This window comes from Periplaneta americana, chromosome 2 (assembly GCF_040183065.1).
Source record: "Periplaneta americana isolate PAMFEO1 chromosome 2, P.americana_PAMFEO1_priV1, whole genome shotgun sequence".
Taxonomy (NCBI): Eukaryota; Metazoa; Arthropoda; class Insecta; order Blattodea; family Blattidae; genus Periplaneta; species Periplaneta americana.
In genome coordinates this window covers 193,339,816-193,357,863 of record NC_091118.1, presented here as the reverse complement: position 1 = coordinate 193,357,863, position 18,048 = coordinate 193,339,816, and the positions used below count along the sequence as shown (strand labels likewise).

General features: G+C 36.9%; 1 protein-coding gene across 1 annotated transcript in view; it reads left to right on the top strand.

The window, feature by feature from the left end:
• Positions 1-11,612, top strand: part of jing (AE binding protein 2 jing) — a 274,380-nt gene extending 262,768 nt beyond the window's left edge. Inside the window, exons 7-8 of the mRNA XM_069819217.1 lie at positions 1,316-1,515; positions 3,389-11,612. Of these exons, the coding sequence (XP_069675318.1) occupies positions 1,316-1,469 (154 nt within the window). The 3' untranslated portion in view covers positions 1,470-1,515; positions 3,389-11,612. The remainder of the gene's footprint in view (positions 1-1,315; positions 1,516-3,388) is intronic.
• Positions 11,613-18,048: the final 6,436 nt, after the last annotated feature.

The following is an 18,048-nucleotide window of genomic DNA, read 5'->3' as shown; positions in this document are numbered from 1 at the left end:
TGAAGATTTAAATTACCATCGAAAAAATAAGCATGGGAAACAAACCTGTTCCGGAAAAACTTTCGGGGAAATAGAAATCGAAAGAGATGCGAGAAATAATGATAATTGTAATAAATTCATTTTCGAGAGGAAATAATAGTGAAAGAAAGGAAGTTTTAAATTAAGACAGACCTATGCAAACACTGACATTTTCCAGAAAGATAATCTTAAAATGCGAGCTTGCAATGCATCCTGGTGTGAGCAACATAAATGGGTCTTTGGTAATGTGGTGCGAAATAAACTTTTCTGTTGGTCTTTATTTATTTATCCCTTTTATAATGAAAATTCTATGATTTCTCTGATGAGTAGGAAGATGATTTGCATTTGTTGTCTGTTGAAAATGGCGCAGTGTAAAATGTTGTTGTTTTCTAATGCCAGGCGTTTGACAATAAAGTCATTTGACCTCTTGCACTCCAATATTTTTCAAAGATATTATCATGGCCAGCCACTGAAGCACAGATTTTGAGGTGTTCCGAATCCATTTCTTGGTTTGAGGGGACTGATATATTCCAATTCTATGCAGGTGAAAATGGCAAGTTGTAGTCGATTTAAGTGAACACCATATTTTAACGTTTTGGTGGCTACTTCATTCACACACAACCCCCAGAATGTCTGGAGGACCACACCTGCTGTTGGTCGACGGGTCCACTGGACCTAGCTGGGAGATCTTGTTGATCACCAGCTTTCCCTCCTTAAGCCACTGGAGGACGATTTTAGTGCCATAGCAGGTCAGCACTAGGAACAGAAAAGTAGAAAGAGGAGGAAGGAAAGGGAAATGAAACCCTAGGCCTCGAATGCTCTAATGCCATCTGGGTCGAAAAAAGTAAGAGTTCAGTCAGAGGACTGGATAGGAAAGGGTAAAGAGAGAGTTAGGTATTGAATAGAGGAAAATTATACCAAATTCAGTCATTAACTCATCAAGCTGACCAGTGCTAATTGATGAGTAGCCCCTCCCTTTAGTTCAGCTTATAAAATTATGCTTACTAACAGCTGCATCACGGGAAGGTAGGGATGGGGCATTGGGTATTTGTCCAGGTTGGTTCCTTAAAGCCTTCAATGGGAAGGATTAATGGCTCTCCCCCCTGTATCCGACAGATACCCTTTTGCAGTGTAAAATACATGTACAAGTTTATTTTCTTCACGTTTGTGCATACGTAGTCTACACACACAAATATGAGGGTGTAAAGCGCCCTTTACAAGCCAGTTGTACTTTTGCTACAGACACCACAACAGTATTTGTGAAAGCAGACTGACTTGATGTGACTTTTGTTTCCAGCTTGCCGGATGAGTGGGTTGCGGAGGCAGAAGCGCAGAGCAGTCGAAGTGTGCCGATCCCAAATCTTTCTGCTGCCGCCATGGTGTCTCTCCAGTCTGCCCTGTTCGTGCCTGTGAGGAACAAACAGCGTCGGAAACCTGCGAAGCCTACATGATGACCGGATTTTCTCTAGCAGGGGGGCTTGTCACAGGGAAACTGGGGTAAGCACACTTATAATTGAAATCTGTTGCAATATCATTTGTGTTCTGTTGGAACTTGTAAAAAAAACGCTCTAAAGACCGTGTAACTGAATACAGTCAACTCCGGATATAGCGAACCTCTGCGGACTTGCATATTTCGTTCACTATATCCGAGGTTCATTATATTCGAAGTGTCTCTCCCCTAACCTTAAAAGACTGAAATGAATGAAATTGTGAACAAGAAAATAACATATTTCATTTTTGTGGAATGGATTACACTGTATACTGTTAGGCCCGTAAAACACTTGAAGAGTTTTCGCTAGCGAGAAATGTGTTGCGAGAAAGAGGCGAAGAGCCTTCCTCCACACACATGGCGAGTTCTCGCTATCACAGATCACACCTCGCTATGATCATCTATGCACTGCCTTCATGCAGAAAGCATTTTTCTGAGTATAGTAATGACTCGTTGGGGGAAATATTATAGGTTATGTATTTACGTATATTGTCGTACTTCACAAATTACGTACAAACGCTATGTTGAATTTGAGTATTCAGATGATGAGGAAATGGAGTTACATGAACATATTTCGTTAATGAAAAGAAAAAGTAGGCCTAAAATTAAAGCCAGAAATATCTGAAAATCACATTGTATCTTACGAAAATAAGGGCGAGTTTTGGACACTGGTTTCGATTTGAATGATGATACGTTTTAGGCGTTATTTCAGGTTGATGGACCTCAGGTTTTTGCTATACATGATATGATAGAGGATTCTTTGCTATGTTCTGATTAAAATTATGTAAACTGTTAAGAGATACAGATACATTATTTCAAATGTTTAATTAATACTATTAAATCTCATCAAAATAAAATATAGCCCTATTTATTTTCAGATAATTTGATATTTGTCTCCAGATTTCTTCTTTCAGTTTCGTGTTTTTATAATTTTCATCCTGTATATCATATAAATAGGCCTACGGGTGACGTCGTACAAGTTCGATAAGTTTCTGACTGCAATTATCAGCCATCTTCCTCATTTTCAAATAAAAACAATACAATTCATCGCTACCTGTGATATTTTTTTCTACATTCAATCGTCATAAAGTGTATAAATGTCAAACATCCTTGATAAATGTGTCGAGAAAATTCGCTGAGCTACTGATTCCAGCAAAAAACTCGCACGAGGTTTTTGCCTCGAATGAGAATCTCTTCCAGTGTGTGGACGTCCATTTGAATCCATGTTATCAATTTTTTAATTTTCTCGCAACACATTTCTCGCTGGCGAAAACTCTGCAAGTGTGTTACGGGCCTTACTCACAGTTGATTTACTTAAACTACGCTGTTGCCCCAAGTCCGTTTGCGGAAGACCACGTTCAAAATAAAATTAAATCTGTATACTATATTGTGTGAAGAGATGCATTACAGTCTTTGAACTATGTTAACTGATTTTATTTTTTATTATTTTATCAGTGAAGACCTGCAAACATATTTGTATAAGTATTGTAATCACACGTGTGCTTTTAATCATTTGATAGTAGGGTGTAGTCACACAAGAAAGACACATTTATATCCTAATGATGTTGGTTTTTATCACGTTTTTATCAATTTGTATGCTTATTAATATATATATTGTATTTTGGTTTGTAGAGACATAATTATGTACCTGTTAGTGATGATATTGCTATATAGAATGTTGTATCTGATGATGTTGGTATGAAACCGACGAAAACGTTCATACAATATTAAATCATGTAATGTAAGGACTTGCACCTTACATATATTAATAGTAAAGTCATTGACTGAAAGTAAATATTCGTATTATATATCATAGACTTTTCTGAAAATTAATCAAAATGAATTTCATAAATGTTGTTTTTTTTTTTTTCTGTTTTGCAGTATTTTGCCCCGGAAAGGAGCGAAAAGAAGGGTTATGGATGCACATACCAAAGTGGATTGGACAGACATTTTTAAGAAAGATGTGGAATTCAGTATTTAAATTCCCTCTCCTACTTAGTTTATTTTGAGGGAACAACAGTTGAGTGTTAGTATTTGTATAGGTCCGGCGGGAGCTGAGTAGAATATCATGGAGCAGGAATATGAATTTCCTCCAAAGCAACCAGCCTAGACCACACTGCCAAATCGTGTGTGTGTATGCGTGTGTGTACATATATATAGAGAGAGAGTAACTTTTTTTAACATTTCCTTGTTCGGCCAGACTCTTGTGTGTGTCAATAGTTTCTTCCTGAACCACACGCCTTGCGTACATTTTGTGCACGCACTCCATGTTCAATAATGTATATATCGGTATAGTTTTCTTCTGACGCATTTCTTGAGTGTCATATTTAAGTTGAAAGAAACAGTACAGCAGGTTTTCCTTTTTTATTATTCGGAACCTTGTAGTAACTGATTATTTATGACAAGGGGGAATAAACAGTACCAGGTTATAAGGTGCGAAAATATGAGCCAAAAATACTAGACACACGTTGTAACGATCACTGCCATTCTGAACTGCCGCTGTCTGTGTGTTTGTCATTCATTTGTTCATGATTGTTTTTTTTTCTTGTTTTTTGTAACAGGAACAAGTAGTATAGTTGGAAGGGAATACGTCTCGCTTTTTTGTTTTGTTTTTTCACTCGTGCCATAATTTATTAACACTAGTGGTGTGCATGAGGGAATCAAAACCATGGCTCAAACTTGTTTGTCATCACACCTGATCTCTATAACTTTACAGGGGAAGGGAGGTCCGTCCTGGCACGTTGATTGATGTTGAAACATTCCTTGGCCTATATGTGGCAGCCCTGAGGGGCCCCAAACATCGTGTCGGTGCAGGCCGAGACTACTGCCTTGATCATTAACATATTCAAATCACAGTGTTCCCTTCCTGCATTTATTGGCGTGGGGTTGTACATACTGTCGGTATTATTATTATTATTATAATTATTATTATTATTAATTATTATTATTTTACTACTATTGAATGCTGTAATGGATGATGACCATGTATTAGGTCGTTTTTATTTGTTTGTATTGTTCACGATCTCTTCTGACATGCCACACCATTATTTGCATTTCAAAAATTGTGTTTGTGATTTATTGTGTTACTGCTGCCATCTGGAGGTTGCAAGTGGAGTGACCAACCGACTATGAACAAACGGGTGCTTTGCAAAGACGACAGTGGGCGATCTTGTAATATGGAGCCTGCTTTGAGCTCACTGGCACAAACGGTTCGGAAGCTGAGGGAACTTGGCAGGGGACATTTAGTAATTTATTGCCGACGAACTCATGGGAAAATTCAGGGATTACATCAAAGTGGTTTTAAATTCACAACTCTATGATCTAGTTTTTTAAGTGCTCTAAACACAATCGTAACTGTGAGAAATATATTTTTTTGCCAAGACTGAAAAATGATAAATAAAAATGCAAGTTCCCTTGCTCCGACCACACCGACGGCGTGGACCTAGAGAAGTATGGATGACGACTGCCGACGAGTAACGCCACTGAGCCTCGTCTTTGCTCTGCACCCAAGTCTACTCTCGTGCCTTCGTGATTAACTTATACATACTGTGTCGTGTGAACCACCTGAAGACCGAGCAGCTGGGCTTTCCCATTTTCACGCTGTATGTATGTATGTACTTGTATATTTGTATAGAGGAGTGTTGACTAATTTATTTATATAAAGAGTAGGCCCTAAGACTGTATTTTACTACTTAAAAGAGACAGTATTAGTTGTGTAGCATCATGCATGTGCTTTGATTGTCGGTAGAACAGGCCCCTCGTTGTGTTGCAAGTTGAAAACTGGAAAGCCCGGTTGGGAGTGGCAAACCTGTGTGCCGTGGCACGACGTGGTAGTTTCACTGTTGATCTAGGGTGGAGAAAAAAAAATAAAACGCTATTGCACTTATTTTTATGCATTTGTAAGAGAAATCCACTGTGTTGTGTTCTATGAAATCTTTCAGAAACTTTTTAATTTTTTAAGTTTGTAGATGTGTAGTCAGCAAATGTAGCTGTAGGGAAATTAATTGTAAATGAATCGTTTTACCCTTTTTAATTATAAACAAATTTATTTCAATTTTAAAGTAAGTTTTTGTTTGTTCTTTATTTTTTTTTTTTGGGAACTGTTGTAACAAAATCTACCTCAGTTACTTTTAGATTGGACCACCATTGTTTGTTCCCTGACATAGAAACCTGCCTACATAGCTCATTCTGCCCACCTGCCCGCCACCCAACTACGCTGAAGGAACGGACGGACTGGACAAGGTGGCATTACATGATAATATTGTGTGTATAGATTACTTCAGTTCATCTTTTGTTTCTCTCTCTTTCTTTTTCCTTTTTTTTGTACAAGTGTGGGTGCTGTTAAATATCATGAGTGAATGTCCAAACTGTTATTTAAAGAAATATACAGCTGTAATGAGGAAAGAAGAATTAATTATTTCTGCCCTACCACTTTGATCCTATTCCATACCTTCAGCCCGAAGGTGCTGCCAAATATCAATTTGTCTCTGATGGTGGAAATGTATTTCAGAAAATTGTATACAAATAATTGAGAGATTTTCTTACCATGATGTGTAAATTTAGACATACATTTATTTAAGGGGACCTGTTTATTGATTTAAAAAACGTGCAGTGAGCTGTATTTGTTCCAGTTATTTCTCTGGTCAAATGGAGAACTAATATCAGTTGCTTATCATTTGCTTATGGGCACCAGCCTTGTGCGTATAATTACTATTGATAAATTGAAAACTTGGATGGAACAAAATACGTAATGTGGAATAAACCAGTGTGCGATTTATTTTTCCAGAGGGGCTATTGGGCTACTCTTTTTTTCTGCCCGAGATTGAAAAACTATATTTAAAATTATTTCATTTCATTAAATATTGGGAAACAAAAAGAATAATGATTGAATCCTGGGCATAAAATGTATCATATATACACAGGGCCGTCTTAACAGCATTATAGGCCCTCGGGCAAAGCAATGCATTGGGCCCTGCCTACACAACCACTCACAGGAGTAAAAATGTAAATTACACAGGGTTGCGAAGTTAAATTTTGATTAAAGACTTTTAATATCGAAGGTTGATTTCGATTAATCGTTGGCTTCTGTTGAAGGATCTGAAATCAGATTTTGCCTACCACGTATGAAAAAATTACTTTTGTCAACTTTTATTATCAGAATCAATTTAGAAGATCAGAATCATTTTACAGAAAAAAGTTGTTTGATTAAAATTTATTATTATAGCAGAAAATAAAGAAAAGGTTCTGTCACAGATGTTACAAGATTTGTGAACTCACTTTACACCTTACGTCTCAAGCAAAAAGAGATTCATTCTCATAGTGTCCATGTGAAAGCTTTGCAAATCTCATGGCATCCAATTAGTTCACAAAAACATAATCGGTAAATATTTATAGTTGTTTCTTCCATGTCACTGTTGTTACAGATGAGTTAATGTCCTTCATTTTTCCAGTTTCAAAACAAGTGTTACATTTCTAAGTATTCACTTGAACTATAAGATTGCTAATTGTTATTAACACAATCTACTTAAAATAAATGGTAGAAAGAATATAGTACAGAGTAAAAAGTTTCTTGATCCCGGGGCTCTGGAATTAACAGTGCAGGCTCTCAAAATATTTTTTCAACAATAGCTCCTTGAGGAACATACATTAACAGCTGAACTCTCTATGAGTAAGTGCTGCAAACTTTATGGAAACAAAAGGTACCCACTACCTAGCCAAGACTACTTTGATTCAATGCCCACAAAACTTGTAAAATATTTTCCTTTTGAAAATAAAACATTAGAATATTTAAATTTAGAGCCTTATTTATGTCTTACACTAATAATAAACAAATATTTCTGAAAAAGATTTTTTCATTGGAATTCCTAGTTTGCTTGGAATGGCTGTGAATCAAGTAATCTTCTAAAATGTCTATGCACTAAATGTCTAACTTGTTCATATTCACAATTTAGGTTCAACTCATTCCCAGTCTCATATGCAGACACTTTATTTTTCAATCCCGCTTCCTCTTCATCTGGAAGTTCTTCTTCAAGATTGTCTTCTATGTTGCAGCTCCACATTGTCTCTTTTCATAGACCAACATTAGTCAGCCATCATCACTTCATCCCACCTGGCTTGATAACGCTTTTCTATTTGTTTCATGTCTTGATGAACACTTTCTCTGTGTTCTTCACTGTACTCCAAGACAATCAGGGAAGAAATCAAGAGGGCTATGAAGGAAATGGATTTTAATGCTCATATTGCATCCTAAATTTTTCATAGCTGCCAATATGTTGTTGTTTTCTAATGCCAGGCGTTTGACAATAAAGTCATTTGACCTCTTGCACTCCAATATTTTTCAAAGATAGTATCATGGCCAGCCACTGAAGCACAGATTTTGAGGTGTTCCGAATCCATTTCTTTGTTTGAGTTGCACAATGGGCAGTTAGGGGACTGATATATTCCAATTCTGTGCAGGTGTTCGGCCAAACAATCATGGCCTGTTGCCAATCTAAATGAAGCTACAGATGATTTTCGTGGTAAATCGGGAATTAACTGTGGATTATGATGCAGAGAGTTCCATTTTTTCCCTTGAGATTGTATTGTCAAATTTTATAGCTACCAATATATTTTCTACAATGTTCAGTCGCTTTACGATAGATTATATCAATTGCAGTATAAGATTACGTGTGAAATTTAAATATAGGGAACTTAAGGAATTACATAAAAACTGTTTGACGAAAACTGATTTCATTTTTGCAGGGAGCATGAAAAAGTCATTCAGAATGACCCTTTATCCAAAACATGGCAACCCTGTGTTATCTATAAAACAAACTTACATTCTTTGGTACCTCCAACAGAATCAGTTTTTTGACATTAAAAAGAACATGATGCACAGTGAAGTTTAGTTAGTACAGACTTTTGACAATATAATATGAGCCTTGATCTTGAAAAACAAAAAAATTCAATATAAAAATCATACTTGGGAAATCATACAGATGGAGATAATACAGACGCACATTATGAAATTATCATAAATTATTTATTACTAATCAAGTGTTATGTTCCTCTGATTGAGGTTCTGGCTGATATGTATATCTATTATCAGGCAGTACATCTCACTTGACGATATGTGTCAGAGGAATAACAATTGTTTGTATGCATCTGAAGTCTGATTAGTGTAATATGTGGCTAGTCGGTGATTTATGCAATGGAAGGGGAAAGGAACTGGCCACTATACCTCATCTCCTGTCGTAGTAGCCTCATAAATGGTACCTTCTTGGTATCACTTTTGAGTCGGCCTTGGTAGCGTAGTCTGTATAGCGCTGGCCTTCTGTGCTCGAAGTTGTGGGTTCGATCCTGGCCCAGGTCAATGGCATTTAAGTGTGCTCCTGCGGGACAAAATTCCAGCACACTGGCGACGCTGATATAATCTCTGGAGTTGCGAGTGTCGTTAAATAAACCATTAGAGGCGAGTGCTAGTCACGAAAGTTAGGCTTGCTCTTTTATTCATAGGGGAAGATGGGAGGATATAATAATTCATGATTAATAAAAATATTCAGACCCACATAAATAATTTATTTTATAATTGTGAAATCATTATGAGTCATGGATCACATTCGCTTATCAGATGTAGAAGTTCGATATAATATAACAAACATGGCCAATAAAAGAGTTTATTTAGTTTGTTCGACCCTGCCAACCAATGCATATTGTTGTATTGAGCTGCACTGAACGAACGCACATAGGCTATTCTCTATAACGTCTGTCTTCTCTTGAATAGCCTTTCAGGAAAATGGATTTAATATTAAGGTTTCAATAACACACAATTCCGAACTCATTGCAATACTTCAAATTAATGTTTAAGAATTAATAATACATTCAGCAGCTAACATATGCATTCCGTTCATACAATTACATTGCACTTGCAAATCACAGCACATTCCCGCTGTCAATACTGCTCTGTGTAACGTTAAATAGTCGTTGGTGTAGCTCTCGGACCAGAGCTTCAAACAACAAATAACAGAAGCATGTGCGCCTAGGACGGACCAAGGAGGAAGGCACTTGCACGCGCATCATATTCTCGCTATTTCTACGTCTTTCCTGTAGCTCCGAGAAACGAGCAAGCATTGTGATACTTGCGGTATGCAACCTGCGGATGATATTACGCCTATACAATATTCCAAAAATCAAAATAAATTTTAATGTACGTAATCCCATTTTGAGAAATACACATTCTACGAAAATATTGGGCTTGCACAACAAGCATAGCATGCCCTGAGAAATCGCCCCTGTAAACCATAATAAAAAAAAAAAATTACTTGTGAGGTTCAGACCTGTCTTCTGACACTTGACTAAACAAGAAACAAGTGTTATACACAAACATTTGCAAAATTTCTTTGCAGAGAATTCCTTCTGACCCGTCATATTAGCAAGACTACACTTTCATTTCTTTCTCGTTTTTTTCATATCATTATAACTGACTCTGGATACCTACGAGTATCTCTGCCTTTCAATTCGTATTCACTAAATTTCTCTCTAATTTCCTGAAGACAAGTTTTTAGAGACTCAGGAAGATTCAGGGCGACAAGTATGTTCACATCATCTGACTGCAGGACCATCCACTCTTTCAAGAATGTAATTACAAAGAATTGTGAGGAAGATCATTTCCAAGTTCTCTATTTTCTCGCTCAATCCTTCTGTCTATCACTATGTGTTTACTTCTGCGCACACTCAAAACATTACGTTTCATTTCTGCTCAAAGGATTATTTAGGAATTTCACTAACACGTAATAAATAAGTGTACAGTTTCTTTTTTCTCACTTCACTTTCTTACACATCTTCTAACCCTTCACCACACAAATGGAATTCTTGGAACACAAACAGCGGAGCCTCTGCTTCCGATTATGCAAATGCACATTGTCAGCAATTGCCGTTGTCTTCAGGTGTTAATTGCCTTCTGTCAATCCATTATAATGTTCTGCTTCCATAAAATTGCAAGCAATAAAAACGTCACTATTTCTCTCTCGACTGCAGATATGTTAATTCTCTGTTACAAATCGTAATTTTTCTCCTTTTATAGAGTTAGAGGGAGATTTGAATGTTGAAGCAGATGAAATGAAAATTAATATTAAATTCTGGTCTGTGCATAGATTTTCGTGGGGCCCTCGGGTAACTGCCTAGTGGATCCGTGTGTTAAGATGGCACTGTATATACATCAATATTGGTTAAAAAAGTCACTCACAAAATGCAGATATTTTGTTATTAATACTGACTTCAGCCCTGTGTACAGATTGAAAAATTGTGGTCTTAAAATAAGTTATTCCATAAAATGTAATAATCATGTAATTATACCTGAAAATATACATATCTACAAACTCATTCCTTAGAAAATTCATTGACTGGCGGGAAGGATATTATCATTCCTGACTATATGCAGAGAGGAAAATGATTTTAATGTAAAGTGGGGTTGGGGGAGAGCAAAATCCCTCTTATCCTCTCTTAGAAATCGCACCCTGGAATAAACATTAAATTATTTGTTTTGACTCTCCGTCACACACATACCTCGAGATCAGACGATTGTCTTCTTGAATTGGAAATAGCTATAAATATATATGTAATAGTTATTTGGCAAGACTCAAAATTATTAAAATCTATCATTAGACTTGATAGATATTAGTTAAAATTAGACGTATATTTTAATGACCAAGTCCCAGACTAACTGACCGATTTTAACTAAACTTGGAGTTAGTCTATTAAACTTTTGTAAACATTTGATATCAAGTTTAGTCAAAATCCGTTCAGTGGAAATGTTGAAGATTGGCCAGGAAATGTGGGCTGTTACCTAGAAGCAATACTTCTCAGAGAAATAAACAGGTCTTCTGTATACATGCAGGTCTAGGCAGAGTAATTGTGCACATAGGAAAAAAATTGATATTGTTGCATACTTGCAATAAAGAATTTCAACAACAGGTTTATCTTAACTTGGTACAATAGATATGCCCAAATTGTAATATTTTTTAGATATGAGGGGTTGTCAATAGAGCTCCGTTAATCTTTAAATAGATTACAATTGCAGAGAAATGAAAACATGTGCTAATGTATTTAATAAATATTAATAACTAATTATGGCATTATTTATTCGACCCTCTGTATGTTAGTTGATGGTGATACTGGAGAACAATTGAAATTCCGTGGTGAACTGAATGAATTACTTCCTGATACAACCGCATGCACAATTTTACCCAATGCTCCTCCCACAAATCCATTAGACTACACTCATATAAAATTTGAATTACCGTTGATGCAAAATATACAGAAAATCAACTGACCTCCCATCTAAAATGCTACAGCTATCAAACAATAAATATCAGATATCCATCAGATGAATGGATGTGAATGTATACTCCCCTGGCTCCCTGAGTAACCAGAAAAAGGAGCAGGAGATGGAATCTGCAGCAAAATCTCTGATGAGTATAATAATTGTACCACTTGGACAAGGAATAATAAATTTCGAAGGAGAACAGAAAGCAATAGCAACCGCATTGCAGAATATTCTTTGATAAGAAGAGAAATAGGAATATTTGTTGATGTAATATCGACAATACAAGCAGTAGAGCTGAGATGAGATGTTACGGCACCAATCTGCGCGAAGTTTTTTAAATTGCCGGCCAGCAGGATAGAAGAGTGGGGGTTGTTTGGGTTACGGTTCTCAAGCTCAGAGTGGCAGGCATATCCGTTTCATCTCTTTCTAAAAACATTTGTCTTACCTTAGTATCGCCACTTTCCTACTCAGGAGTCCGAAGGTACCTAATGGAATTACGCCCGCTATTCCATCTTTATATTCTTATTCTCTGCCCAAATCAGATGAGTGATCTGTGCTGGAATCAGATGTCCCTAAGTTTATGGAAATGTTCTCCAAAATACTGTCCATCACTTGCTCACTTTCAATGTAATTGTTCTCTACTTTCTTCACATAATCATACACTGATATCCATTCTCGGAAGAAGCGATTGCAGAGTCGGCCTCTGCTTATGCGTAGTGTAGAAATTATAGATGACTTCTCATGACTTCCTCATCAAAACTGTCTACCACTGTAACAATCTTCTTCTTCGGCTGTGATTTTTCCGGACTGGAGAAAGACTCTGCTGTTTCTGCCTCAATATTTTTCCCTTCTTTCCTGACTCTTGCCAATGTTCGCTTTGAAATACCAGTGGCAGCCAGTACTCTTGCACACATGCTTTTCAGTGGAATTAGTATTTCATTTACAACCTCTTCTGACATGAATTTCCGTACATTGTATGCTATTTCATGTCCTTGACTATGAACTACTCTATGATTTCACACCTTAGACAATGCCATAATGAGGGCGGTCAGAAGAACAATGTTTTCAGTATTAGCAATAGCGGTAGTAGCAGAACGATCTGAACACTCGGAATGCTAGCAACCAACTAGCCCAACACCCCTCCAGTTTACTATGAGGGCGAGTCCAAGCAAACGAACTAAAATGCGTCCCTTGTGCTGGTGCCGTAACTTCTCGTCCGGGCTCTAACCAGATACTATCAAACCACCTCAAAAATCATCCAGAAAATCGGAAGCATGTTCAAAATTTTGATGACGCAAGGTAAACATATTGTACTGCAATGGACTACTACTCATGTGGGACTGTAATGAACAAGCAGACATGTTAGCTAAACAAGGGTTTAAAGTTCTGCAGACACAGCAAAAGAGGTTTCGCCACAAAGAAGGCTGCAGGAAGTAAAATAAAAGATATACTATAATAGAGGAGAACAGAACAAGAGGAGCTTTTTAAATAAATATGAAGCCATTGATAAATATGCTGATAAGATTAAACTCATTCCACGAAGAACTGTGGTAGCAATTTTCAGATTGAGAACAGGCCACAACTGCTTAGATCAGCGTTTCTTAAACTATGGTCCGCGGAAAAGACAGAAAAAAATTAAATTCAAACGAATTGCATATCACAATTTAGCTGAAAATCTCAGAGTTTGTAAATGACACATGGAAATCGCCTTTCACTTTTTCTCCCAGTACTGACATTTTATTAAATTTATTACCCTACCCGTCTATGAACGTGGTGTTTCTCGCTATCTTTTCCCTGCACATCTGGTGCCGTGCCTGTAACCCAGCCAGGGACTACCCGAATTCATAACATAGGACCAAAGTACCGAACCTTTTCATGTATTTATGATTTTCTTAATAATTTGCACATTTAAATGGTCACGTACTGTACATTGTACACCAATAATAGAATATGCAAAATTGCGTCTTTACTTGTTGAAAATCTGGCATGTTTCTGCATTAATTTTTTTATTTCTCTTTTTGCAGAAATTTTCTTCTATTAACATTAACTTAATTAGTTAATACTAATATAAAATTAATTGAATTAAATTAATTTTAATTAATTATTTCTACATTAAAATGTAAGTATATTGATATTAAAATATGCTACAAAAGTGATAAATTTGCTTTCGAAGGGAACAAGAGTAAGGTGGTCCGCGAAACTGTTCTGACTTAAAAAAGTGGTCCCCACTTCAGGAAAGTTTGAGAGACGCTGGCTTAGATGAACATCTTCAAAGAATGGGAATAGTCTCAGGAATAGAGTGCTCCTTGTGTGGAGAGAATGTAGCTTCAAACAAGGAACCCCTGTTACACTGAAGACTACTGGACACAATAAGCCTAAGGCTGTGGGCCATCCTCCGAAGGAAAAAAAAAAGAATGACTTATTGACAACTGCTCTTCTTCTTCTTCTTCTTCTTCTATGGTACAACAGCATTCTTAGGCCAAGACCGCCTCAATGATTCTCCTCCATCTGTTTCTGTCCCGCGCTTCATTTTTCAAATCTTTTTCAACATCGTCGAGCCATCTTGTTGCTGGTCGTCCCACTTTTCTTACTGTGTAGAATGGGTCGGTAAGAGTGACTTTTTCACATGGGCTATCATCATCCATCCTATATAGTTGGCCTAGCCATCTCAGTCTGTTGGCCTTGATCACTTTAATTATATTTGCATCATTATACAAATTGTATAATTCAGTGTTATATCTGATACGCCAGGTACCCCTCTTCATTTACTGGGCCATAAACTTTTCTTAACACTTTCTTTTCGAATACCATTAACCTTTCTATATTTTCTTTACTCAAGGTCCAACTCTCTGATCCATATAATAGGACTGGTCTAATCAATGTTTTATATAGCCTACATTTTGTTTTTATGCTAAGAAAGCAGGACTGTAGTTGTTTTTTTAATCCATAATAACATTTGTTTGCCATCTTAATTCTTGAGTTTATGTCTACTGTTACACTATTATCATTTGTTATGATGGTTCCCAGGTATTTAAATTGTGTCACATTTTCAAATTTATATTCATGAATAGTGATATGTTTTTCCTTTCCTTGTGCTCTTCCAGTCTGTAAGTACTTAGTCTTACCTTCATTAACTGTTAGTCCCATCTTCTTAGCTGCTATACTGCTCTTCTCTCTTCCTCAATTTCCCACCTCAATGTCTCATAGACCCTTTGTGGGCATATAGGTGCAGATGGAGCATTATGAGATGGATTTGCAACAGTTGCTTCTTTTCAGAATATCTTTTATATTTTAATTTTAGTTCGTTCAGTTTTATCTTGAACATTTTGCAATCTACACCCTGTGTACAGTTCGATTCAGCGTTAATGGCCCCTGTCGTTGGTTGTTTGGCTAGTGAGCGATCTGTGTGTTGCGTTATAAGAAAGAAATTTAATCACAAATGTGAGGGTAAGAAGAAAGAGGGAGAATGAAAATAATATCTATGCTTGAAGCTGAGGGACACTCCTGTTAAGAAAATATAAGCCATCATGATATTGTTTAATCACAGACATAATGGTTAGTAACGGGATGCATGGAAGAAAATTGTGTTTTAAGAGGGAGTGTACTGCGACATAATAAGAAGGAAGTGTTACGTGTTATGACCACAGTCTACTATATACAGTCACGAAGCTTGAGTTTTGAGGGTGCTAGAAACAATAGACTGTGACGGTTCTATTTTGCATTGCCTGTAATGAAGCGATATTAGCGATCCTAGTGGTGAGCAACTAACTAATGTTTGCATATTTACTACGAATTGAGCTTCGCGACTGTATATACTAGACTGTGTTAGGACTGTGCGGCCTGACCTGAGTGACCCAGCCTACAGTAGTGATGAGTAACTCACTCTTTGTTTATCTGCTTGCTTTTTGCAGGAGCCAAAATCCCTGAATCAAGCTGTACTGGTATTCTGATATTAGTACTTCGAAGTAATTTGGGTAGTAGGAATGCCAGGATTATTAATTTGTGGGGATAGAAGCATCAGGGTTTGCAACCCTGCTTCCTTGTGTCATACACAGGCTTTGAGACTTTGGACCCGAAACAATAAGTTTACTGTGCATGCACTATAGGTTGTTGACTCGCTGCAGGTAGATAGAGATGTGTTGAGGTAACAACGTTGCTATTTAGAGTAGAGTACGGTAGTATTGGGGAAAAACACACATATGTACATTCTGAAAGTAAATATACATTACACAATGATAATGTCAAAAGAATGTGAAAACCATTTATTCTCCTGTCTTTTATAAGCATTTGTGTTTAATTATTCACAGTGTTAATGGTGGAAATAAGCATGTAGCAATCTTAATTTTTTCATTTATCCTATTGGTCGTCTTTAGGAAGCGCAGTTACAGTACCGAATTGCAATGTACCTACTACAAGATACATTCTCAGTGTCTCAAACGTAAATCTTTTTCGGTTATCTGCCAAAGTTTGTACTGTAGAAAGCTGCGCTCTACGTCGCATGACGTGATAGGAGCAAAACGAAAAAACATCATTGCAGTCTCTAAGAGACAGTCCTTTATTCTCGGGTGACTCTATGTCCACTAATTTGCTGTTTATGTTACACAATGTTCCATATCCGTTATTTTTACATAAAATTGATTTCCACTTCTGTTTTACACGTTCAATAACCGGTGTACTTGGTGTCTCATTAATTCTCTACATCATTTTCTAAATTAATTTGAGGGATTCCGGCATCTCTTGCTCTGACTTCTCTAACCTTGTAATAGTTTCAGACACAGTTTGTATGAAAACCAAATGATTCGTCAGAACCTTCAAATCCAGAGCATTTTCCTTTGCGTATTTGTTGGCATTTATTCTACAGTACCCCCACCCACTGTACCCTTTACCACTATACTCAGTACGCCGTTATGCGGGTTTCCCACTGAACTGCTCTATCGGGTCCGAAGTCTCGAAGCCTGGTCATACATCATTGCAATTGTTAAAGGACTTACAGTGTTCATAGCTAAAGTAAAAATTTGTAATAAAGTATTCCGTATTACTTTTTGAGTGAAAAATGACTCACTTTTTCTTTGTGCTAGCTTAAAGTACCCTGCGTTGTTAGTAACAAACCCTCTGACCCCTCCACAACCTCTTAACATTTTGACTTGATGTTCTCAGACCGTGCTGACGTTATTTTTATGTTCATGTGTGCTCTCACTTGACCTTCAAAGTCAGCTGATGATTTATAGAATTTCCTTGTTGACAGTCTGAACTTCATGGGGTGTCATGGTGAGCTAAAATTTTTCTCATTATTGGTCGAATCAAACAACCTAAAATATGTAATATAAAATATAAGTTTTCAGCAGTAGCGGCCGGTGATCCAAATCCTCGGTGAGGCCAGATGCAACTAGTTTAAGTGCCTCCGATAGAAAATGTTTATTTATGATATTAATTATTATTGTTGTTATATTATTAATATCATCATTACTGTATTATTATTATTATTATTATTATTAGTCTATTATTATTACTAGTAATAAAAAATAATAATTTCACTCACCAAATAAGCTGTTATGCTGCGAGTTTCAGTGATTGTTTCAGTGTGATGAAGCAACCCATATTATAGGCTGTGTTGAAAATCCCCTTTCTTTCTTTTCAACAGAGAAGTTTATTTTGCCTCGCATTACCACTTAACCATTTATGTTGCCCATACCAGGATGCAATAGAAACTCGCGTTTTAAGATTATCTGTCAGAAAAATTGTCAGCGATGTCGTAGGTATCTTGGTCGGCTCTCTCTTTATTTAAAACTTCCTTTCTTTCAATATTATTTCTTCTCGAAAAAGGACACTCTAACAATGAATTAAGTATACCAACATTATTTCTGGCATTTGTTTCTGTTTATATTTTCCCGAAATGCATAACAACATTGACCCAGATTCACTACACGAAGTACAATAGTACAACACCCTCGCTTAAGTCATAAACTAAGACATAAGATGAGAGAATAGTGTGGGTCTCTGCCTGCCAAAGAGCTGGAATGTTTGTTATGGCCTATTTGGGAAGACAAGTCACCCTATTCCCACCCCACTCTACCCTTGAGGCCGGCCCATGGTTGAGAGGAGTGAAACTTGACCAGGCCAGACGAATTGTGCCTCAGTTACAACGTTTAAAGCGCAACGTCAAAAGCCCGCGAAGACAAACGAAAATCCAGAAGCAGACCCCGGCACGAGCAATCCTGGCCTCATGAACAAATTTTAC